Below are 9,800 nucleotides of genomic sequence, written 5' to 3'. Positions count from 1 at the left end.
TTTGGGAAAAAAGTTCAAAGCAAAACTTGAATGTGTCCGCACGCGTAGCACTCCACTGAATGCAGTGATGTGTAGCATCCCCTGCTGTAGCTCCCGCCATTTCAAAGCTCCTCAGTCTCTCTCCAGCACTCGTTTGAGGATTGTTTGCCTGGCATCTCGTTGGTTTGCTACTTGTGTTGTGTGCGCTTTTTGTTTCTGTAAAAAATGGCTCCTAAAAAGCAATCCCTGAAAGGCTAGGAGGGAGCATAAAGTGCTCTCTCTCAATGAGAAAATTAAAATCCTAGCTCTTTTGAAAAGCGGCATGTCGCTTGAAGAAGTGGGCCGTACGGTCCGTAAGAATGAATTGAGCAATTGGACAATAAAGCAAAAAGAAGCTGAAATTTGTGCAAGTGTTAGTGCTGCCCCTACAGTGCCAAAAACAGTCTCTCTGGTTCGTGATGAAGTTCTGGCAAAGGCTGAGAAAGCATTAAGTGTTAAGTGTAAAGATTAACAACTACTTACACAGCATTTACACTGTTCTATTAGGTATCACGGAAAACCCTGGTGGCGTAGCGGTTAAGAGCTACCTTTGCTAACCAAAAGGTCGGCAGTTGGAATCTACCAGGCACTCCTTAGAAACTCTATGGGGCAGTTCTACTCTGTCCTAGGGTTGCTATGAGTTGGAATTGACTCAACGGCAATGGGTTTTAGGTATTATAAGTAATCTAGAGGTGATTTAAAGTATAGGGAGGATGTGTGGTAGGTTATATATACCATTTTATATAAGACTTGAGCATCCTTGGATTTTGGTACCGGTAGGGGGGGGCCTGAAACCAGTCCCCTGGGGATACCCAGGGAAGACTGTATAAATGCAAAGTCAAATCTTCAGACTGTCTCTCAAGGTAACCATTAGATAGGAGTTTCTTAAATATTCTTCTGTACATATTTTAGGCACACATAAAAGCATATGTATTACATGACTGATGCAACTGGTGTCACTTAATTGTACCTGTGAAGATGCTGAATTGGCAAATACTGTGTTATCTGTATTTCTACAATAAAAATAGGGAAAAAAGCACCATGTAAGTATATGAATGTGTGAGCCTATGTATGTATTTCTCGTATGCACCGCCCCCATCTTTTCTTAAACAAATGGGAGTCCATTGTATCCACTTTTTGTTTTTTACTGAAGATTGTTTCATATCCACAAACATGGATACATCTTATTCATTTCACAGCTATACAGTATTCTACTGGGTAAATAAATTATCATTTATGTAACCAAATATTTCTACTCTTTTGCTTTTACACTGTGGCACTGAAGATCTTTCAATTTACATTCTTCGTGCTCATGTGGGAATATTCCTCTAAGTGGAATTTTGCACCAAGGAATATGTGCTTTTTAAATTATGGTAGAAACTTCCCCAGTATATATGTCTACCAACAGTGTGTATTACCAAACTTTTTAACTTTTGTATTTCTATTTGGTTAACACAGTCATTCACTGTTATTTTAATCAGCAATTCTCTATTCCATTCCACTGATCTTTCCATTTCTATGTGAGGACTAAACTGTTTTGATTACCATAGCCTTGAAATATATTTTAAAGTTTGACAGGTTTAGTTCTTTTATTTCTCTACAAAAGGATCATTAAAAAAATACTTTTTAAGGACAGCATTTCAGATTGCTTTAATGATAGATTTAGCAGAACAACAGCATTGCTATTCATGCGACACAAACCCAATAAACACAGCAAAACTTGAGTTTACTGCCTCCCCTCAAAAAGATAATTATCCATATAAAATATCTAAATAGGAAAATTACCTAGTGATTTACATAAAAAAAAAAAGCACCCATGTTCATAGAAAAACTCTCTTAAAAAAACTACCAGGATCTTAAATTTTTTTTACACATCACATCACATTTAAATACCTCGGGGAGGGGGGGGAGGATACTAACCATCTCAAATTTTGTGTAAGTTTGAACAACCATGAACTTCAAGTGGTGTACACTTGTTACCAAGTGACTGTCATCTGATGCATCTTTCTGTAGGCAAAAAGATTTAAGAAAAAAACTCTTTGAGCAGGTTTTTTAAAACTATTATCTTACTGAGGCAAGCTGTACATTAAGTGAAAATAGTTCCTGGAAGTACAATGCTACTGTTTTACAAAGGGCTCATACTCTTATATTTTGCCTCAATAGGTTTTAGCAACTTCAGAAGTGCTGTTGGATTATATGGGAAAAGATTTTTCTTCTGCAAACGGTAAATGGCACCTTGTAGCTCTTCAAAGCATTTAACTGTTCTGTAAGATATCCCCACTTCAGAGACAATGCTATTTAGGGCTACTTCGCAATCAATGGAGAAGGAAGAATTAGGTTCTTCTGGAACCAAAGGCCTTGATTGAAGGCCTAGGGTTAGCTCTGTTTCACCCCTACTTGTTCCAGATGTGTCCTGAATCTTCTTAATTGCTTCTTGGTGTAAAGATGTCTGCTTACTGTTTGCTAAGCACTGGTCTGTGGATTCCACCTCAGAATCATCAGAGCTGTCATAATTTACCAAACTTTGAGAAGCAGGGGAGGAAGACAGACTAGCAACCTGAAGCCTGGAATGGGTCTCCTTGGACATCATGGCCTGGGTGTCATGCTGTCTCTTCAGGGGTTCAGAAGAAGCATCAGAAGCCCAGGAGGCCGAGGCACAAGCATCCACGTGACTATCAAGAGCAGTCCAATAATGTGGTTCTGTTTGGTTGGTGCTTCTGGCTTGGACAGGGGAGGGGATATGACCACAAATACTTATGCTATCTTCTGATTCAGCTGCATCAAAGCACTTGCAAATGGTAAAAAAATTATGCCAGTCCTTCTGGAGCAGTTTTAAATACCTAACAAAATATTCAAGAAAACAGGTTTCTGATGAAATCAAAAAATCAAGAAGAACTGTAGAATCAAATCTTATATTTTTTAAGAAGAACAAGAAAATGCAGTGAGGATTATAGCCATTTTCATGGGTGTGACGATTCCACATTTCTTTTTCTTGGGCCGAGCTTTCAGTAGCTTCACGACATTCTCTGAAAGTAAAGATAATGGAGAACCCAGGGTAATTACTTTCATTAAATAACAGCTTTAACAGATATAATTCACATACCATACAATTCAGTCGTTAATTACTTTTTAATCTACTCATTCTTTAAAAAGAAAAAAATTCAAAACCACTTCTTTTCCCCACAAACGCTAAATAAATTTGATTCAATAAAGCAAATGAAGTCCACTGAGTTTTTGTCTACCTAACAAATGTCCTGTGTCATCCCTTCTCTCGAGAGCAGAATTCCTCATTCTTGTTTTTAGCTACATTGGCCCCGACCCATGGATGATGGAACAAAACACTACTTGGTTCAGCGCCATCCCCATGACTGACTGTGGATCAAACCATTGTGATTCATAGGGTTTTCACTGACTGATTTTTGGAGGCAGATCACCAGGCCTTTTTTCCTAGTCCGTCTTAGTCTGGAAGCGCCTCTGAAACCTGTTCAGCATCCCAGCAACACGCAAGCCTCCACTGACAGACAGGTGGTAGCTGCGCATGTGGTGCATTGGCTGGGAACTGAACCTGGATCTCCTGCACGGAAGGCGAGAATTCTACCACTGAACCATCAATGCCTCACTCCTCATTCTTACAGGTAACTAATTTTATGTGGTACAGTGGGGCTGGAGGCTTTTCTCCTCCTTTCCTGCTGCGCTTCCCTCAACAGGGGTGGGCATGTGACCCACACTGACCAGAGTACTCTATGCTCCTGACACATGACTGGCTCTGATAAGAATCTGTGACCCAAGGTGAGGTAATCAGATCTCCCCTGAAACTTTTGCTGGAGCTACTAAAGATCATAACTGTAAGGCTGATTGATATGAGCCTGGAACTGTGAGTGGCCATGCCTAGGAATGAGTTCAGAGCTGTGAGAGAAAAAGAGAAATAATCAATGATATGATTTTGAACCTCTGTACACACAATCATGCCTGATGCCAATTCAACCCTTTGGAATGTCCAATTATAAGCCAATAACCCCCTTCCTCGCCTCCTTTTTCCCCTAGACTAGTTTGAGTTTCCATTTTTTACAAGTGAAAAGATCTTAACTAATACAACTACATTAAAAAAAACACATACAGCACAAGCACATGCCTCTCTGGACATACTGAAGCTAAGAAAGTTAGAAAGTCACAGAGAGAGTGAATTTAATTCATCAGCTTCCTCTATCCTGAGGAGTAAGAAACCAACTGTGAGTACAACTAAGATATACTCTAATCGGCATGTGCATTTTCGGATGAATTTGTATTTGACCATGTTTTAGCCTAATTCAAATCACATGCAGGAATTTTGTGTTCTTGATTAGAACCCTTTTGAAAATTGGCCCCAAACACTTATAGTCTGAAAGCAGCCATTGCCAGCAGTGTCATAATACAAGTAAGTACTGGCAGAAAAATACTACACCGACAATCATAAGTAAGAAATCCCTTTCGCCCAGGCCAAGAAAGAAATGGAAATAAAGCAAATAGTTTAGGGCTTTAATAAAGCAGAAGCAGAAATAGTGTAAAAGGTCATCATCAGTTAACTTCATAACCAATTACAGATATTTGACACAAGAATATATAACCCCAAATACATCTGTTTTAATAAAGCAGAAACAGGGTCGGCATAAAAAGTCATCAGTAATATAACTTCCTAACCAATTTCAGATACTGGCCTCAAGAAGATAATCAGCTCAAATTCAACTGTATATTAAAATAGAAATCCAGAGCATCTCTTTGATTGTTTATAAGTTCATACTCACCTTTACAAGGCAAAAATCATAATTAAAGTCTGTAGAAGCTCAATACAGAACAGTAGGTCTTAAAGGTGCAAACAGTTCTTAAACATCCACTAAATTAAGATCCTGATCACACAGGCAAAATGATTAAACCAGAACCCATGTTTTCTCATCCCAGTCCAGTTCTAGTACCCCAAATCTGCCCAGCCATCCAACTTTTCATAAAGAGAGCTCACATGTAAACTTGTTTTCATGTAGGCAGGGTTAAAGAAAGGAATTGGAACTTATGAGGAAACCACAATCATTTTAGGGATTTTTTTTCCCCCGAACGATGGAAAGTAAATAATATGTGCTGCTCATTATTAGAAATGTTTTCTGCTTTCCTGGCATGTAGGTAGTACAACAATTACTTACAACTATACCAACCTGGTCAGCCTTAGGTAGATGCCCAGCAATGCTTTGGCAGCTTCCAGCATGTCATCATCCTGTTCTATGAAGACCCCAGATAGCCACTGACATGGACTATGTGATTGCAGAGAGGGCTGGAGATGAGGCTTTAGGAAGGTCAGTAACTCAGACATGAATCCCTGTAAATCAGCTTCAAAAAATGGAGATTTCAGAGTGTAGGCAACAGTGCTTGAATACATTAATAACACCTTTTACAACGTATAAAGTACTTAAAATGCATCATCACAGTTCACACTTTCAAACAGTCCTGTAAGTTAGAGATTTAGATTTTGCAAATGAAAAACCCGAGGCTCAGAGGAGAAACATGGCTTCCCTAAGAGCATACAGGTAAAATGTACAGCCAAACCATCTACTTGACATACCATATTTTTTTGCAAATAATGCATGCCTTCTACGTTTGTTTGCCCTTCCCCCGTGAGGTATTTTTGTAACCGTGCTTTGCTAATTTTTTTTGACAGCACATGTAAAAAAAAAAAAATGGCTCTGTGGCGCTTCTGAAAATAACCTCGTGGAAGGAGGGCTCGGTTGGCAGACAAACGTAGAAGGTACACGTTATTTGCGTAAAAATACGGTAGAGGCCAAATAAGTAATTATCGCTGAGAAATAAAAGTATCATCTTTAACATGAATTCTTATATTACATTACATTATGTTATTTATATTCTAAAAGCATACAAGTAAATGAATAATGAAAGAAATCACTTCATTGGATGCCACAACTATCTGTTACTAGAGGCAACAATGCAACCAAAGAAAAATAACTGCCTCCATAATAACAGAAAAAGAATATTCTGTTTGTTTGCTTAAAGCATTAAAAAAAAGTACTACTATTAAGACATGGATGCAAAAAACAAACAGGTCTTGGGGAGTTTTAACTGCAGTTTAAAACTCTGAATTATATAAAACATGCCACCTAGTGTTTTAATTTACAACTGCACAGATTTTAATCTAATGTGTAGTTTTAAAAGCTAATGCTATCTAAAGCAGTTCAAACAAACTTTTCATTTTGATGCTGCTTAGAGACGCTCTCTGTTTTTCTCAAGTGAAATGGGGGACATGTTTCCCTAACTTGAATATCACACTTAGGTAGTTTTCTTTGGACTTAACATCCAGGAAATTATATGCAACAGTTTGTCACTGTAACTTGTGACACAGTAGTTTCTATTTAATTTCTAATCATCAGTAATCTACATTAGTAGGTATATTAATGTTATAAACAATAAGAAGAGTAAGATACTACAAATATCTGAATTTGAATTGACTTGTATCACTTATTGTGAGGTGACTTTGCAGCTTCTTTTTTTTAAACCTAAGCCATTCATTATCTTATACAAAATTCAGTTTAGCCGACAAAAAGCTGTTTCTTAAGGTAATTTTAGTTCTTTTTATTTTTGAAGAAAAGTTTATAAAACATAACTAGCTTAGGACTTCCGGGCAACATGGCGCTACAGTCAGAAGCACCATGCCGTCCCTCCGCAGCAAAGATCAGAAAAACTAAGTCAAACAGAGTCACACGTCAATCCTGAAACCCTAACCATCAAATGAAGAGAGAAAGAACTCAGCCAAGCACCGAACGGAATAAGAAACTGACCAAGAACACAGCATGAGGAGAGACACATGCAGAGGTCCCCTATCAGCTAACACAGCACAGATCCGCCATCTTGGACTCCTATCGGAGATCAGTGAACAGGAGGTACAAGACAGCAGCTTCATGGAGCTTCCAGCAGGAGACAGAACAACCGGTAACCCATGATATAGACTTTCCCACCCCCTACCCTTCTTCACCCACCATTTAGCCTCCTCTGCTTTCTGCAGCCACAATCTACTGGCTGAGAAGCACAAGCTTCCCCCCAGTGCCTCTTGGATTCCACCTGCCCGCACTGGCCAGCTCCCTGAGTGCCATTTGTTGGCTGCTGGTGTTTCTTTTTTCTGCTTCTTTAGATTTCTTCCTTATCTCTCACCACCTCCCCCTCTTTTCTCTCAAATACCTGGCTCCGTGCGCCATCTTTGCTTCTTCCTGAAAGGCTGGGAACACCGCTCAACTGTGAAACTGCTTCCTGGCCCGTGCCGCCACGCTGGTGGGACTTCCGGGGCTTTTTTGTTTGTTTGCTCTGATAGGTTCTGTTTTGATTTGTTTGTTTTCTTTTTCTTTTCTCGGCTTGGGAGCCCCTTCTAGCTGGGCAGTACCACATGGCTTGGAGCTAGTCCCTTACTCTGTGCAGACGCACAGGGACATCCCTAGGGGAGGTTTCTTTTTTCTTGTTTCTGGGTTTTTTTTTTCCATTTCTTTGTTTAGTTTTCTTCTCTCTCATTCCCTTTTTACCTTTCTTCATTTCCAGTTTCTCAATTTATTCATTTTTTTCTTTTACCCTTTTTCTTTTTTTTCATTTCCCCCCCATTTCTCAGTCTGTCATCTCTCCACTCCAACAGCAAGCTCCCTTAGCACTTTTTTTTGTTTGTGTGTATGTCTTTGGCTCCTGTCCCTCTCTCCTCTATCTCATCTTTCCCATACCATCTTAGCTCCACACATCACAATCTACTTCCTCCTTCCTGCCTAACTGCACTGTGTACTGAACATCACACTCCCAAGCAACAGAGGCACGGCCTACTGGAACCTGCCCTGCACTGATTCCCGGTCCGCACTGTCAGCCCTGGTACATGCCACAAAGAAAACCTATCCCAGCAACTCCCCTTCAGCTGCAACTGCCCTGCTGTACCATAGCTGAGTGACTGACCCTGTCCATTGGAGAAGGACGTGAAAAGTATCGTGCCCACAGACAAGCAAACAACAAAGTATGCACAGCCTGCCTGCTCAGACATAACAAATTAAAACAAAAAAGCAGGACGAAACAAACAAGTATACGATCAATAAACAAGGAAAATAAACTCTGAATGCCCCGAAGACAGCAGACAATATCAAAACATTTACAAAAACAGGACAGGATGGTTCCAGTAGGCGTCCAAAATAAAACACCAGATGAACATCCAGTAGAAGAAAAGGCACTAGACTTAACCGATAGGGAATTCAAATCTCTAATATTCAGAATTATCCAAGAGTTGAAGCAAAAAACAGACAAAGATGAGGAAAAAATAGACAAATTCATGGAAAATGCAGACAAATTTATGGAAAATACAGACAAAAAAATGGAAGAATTCAAGAAAATAATACAGGAACAAAATGTTAAAATAAATTCACAAATAGAAATCATATAAAAACAACAATTAGAATTCCAAAAGATAAACAACAAGATTTCAGAAATGGACAGTGTCAAACAAGGGCTAAGGAGCAGGTTTGAAATGATGGAATACAGGATTAGTGAAATTGAAGACTAACACTTGGATACAACTCTGTTTGAGGAAAAATCAGAAAAAAGAACGAAGAAAAATGAAGAAACCCTGAGAATTATGTGGGATACAATCAAAAGCAAAAATCTACGAGTGATCGGAGTTCCAGAACAGGGGCAGAAAACAGAAAATGCAGAGGATCACTGAAGAACTGCTGACAGAAAACTTCCCTAATATCACGAAAGATGAAAAGCGACCATCCAAGAAGCTCAATGAACCCCATATAGGATAGACCCCAAAAGAAAATCACCAAGGCATATTATAATCACACTCACTAAAATCAAAGACAAACAAAGAATCCTAAGAGCAGCTCGAGAAAAACAAAAAGTCACATACAGAGAAGAAACAATAAAACTAAGCTCGGATTATTCGGCAGAAACCATGCAGGCAAGAAGACAATGGGATGACATGTATAAAACCTTGAAAAAAGAAAATTGCCAGCCAAGAATGATATATCCTGCAAAACTCTCATTTAAATATGATGGTGAGATTAGGTCATTTCCAGATAAACAGAAATTAAGGGACTATGTAAAAACCAGACTGAACTTACAAGACTTATTAAAGGGAGTCCTTCGATCTGAGAACAAACAATATCAGACCACAGGCTGAATATAGGACACAGGATTGTACTAGCCCGATACCACCCTAGGAAATGAACTCTTAAGGACTATGCAAAACCAAAAGAATTACAAAGGGGAAGCAAAGAGGTTAATCTGTAAATGACAACAGCATCAGAACAATAAAAGAAGGAATAAATTGTGTAAGTATAGAACCTTCTAGTGGAGAGGAAGTCAACTGATACCAAGTAATAACAGACTGGTACAAATCCAGGAAGACAAGGGTAAATTTCAATGTAACCACAAAGAAAGTTAACAAACCTACTTATCAAAATAAATAAGAAAAGCATAAAGTCTCAGTAAAAACAAAACCTACAAAAACAAAAGAAATGAAAAAAAAAATCCACAAAAAAAAGGAACTCAGCACAGCAGAGTAAGAGGAACAAAGAAAACGTCAGCACCACAAAAAAAAGCACTACAAAATGCAATCCCCCTCCTAGGAATATATCCTAGAGAAATAAGAGCCATCACACTAATAGACATATGCACACCCATATTCACTGAAGCACTCTTCACAATAGCAAAAAGATGGAAACAGCCTAGATGCCCATCAACAGATGAATGGATAAACAAACTATGGTACATACACACAATGG

The 9,800-nt window shown here is 38.9% G+C and overlaps 1 protein-coding gene across 3 annotated transcripts in view; it reads right to left on the bottom strand.

Moving 5' to 3' along the window:
* Positions 1-646: 646 nt before the first annotated feature.
* The window catches only part of LINS1 (lines homolog 1), a 48,228-nt gene continuing 39,074 nt past the window's right edge, over positions 647-9,800 (bottom strand). For all 3 annotated transcript variants that reach the window (XM_023727867.1, XM_004372685.3, XM_023727868.1), the window contains 2 exons: positions 5,202-5,373; positions 647-3,044 (listed from right to left, as the gene is read on the bottom strand). In XM_023727867.1, coding sequence (XP_023583635.1) covers positions 2,144-3,044; positions 5,202-5,373 — 1,073 coding nt within the window. In that variant the 3' untranslated portion in view covers positions 647-2,143. The remainder of the gene's footprint in view (positions 3,045-5,201; positions 5,374-9,800) is intronic.

This window comes from Trichechus manatus, unplaced genomic scaffold (genome assembly GCF_000243295.1).
Source record: "Trichechus manatus latirostris isolate Lorelei unplaced genomic scaffold, TriManLat1.0 scaffold00019, whole genome shotgun sequence".
Lineage (NCBI taxonomy): Eukaryota > Metazoa > Chordata > Mammalia > Sirenia > Trichechidae > Trichechus > Trichechus manatus.
This window is presented reverse-complemented; position numbering and strand designations above follow the sequence as displayed.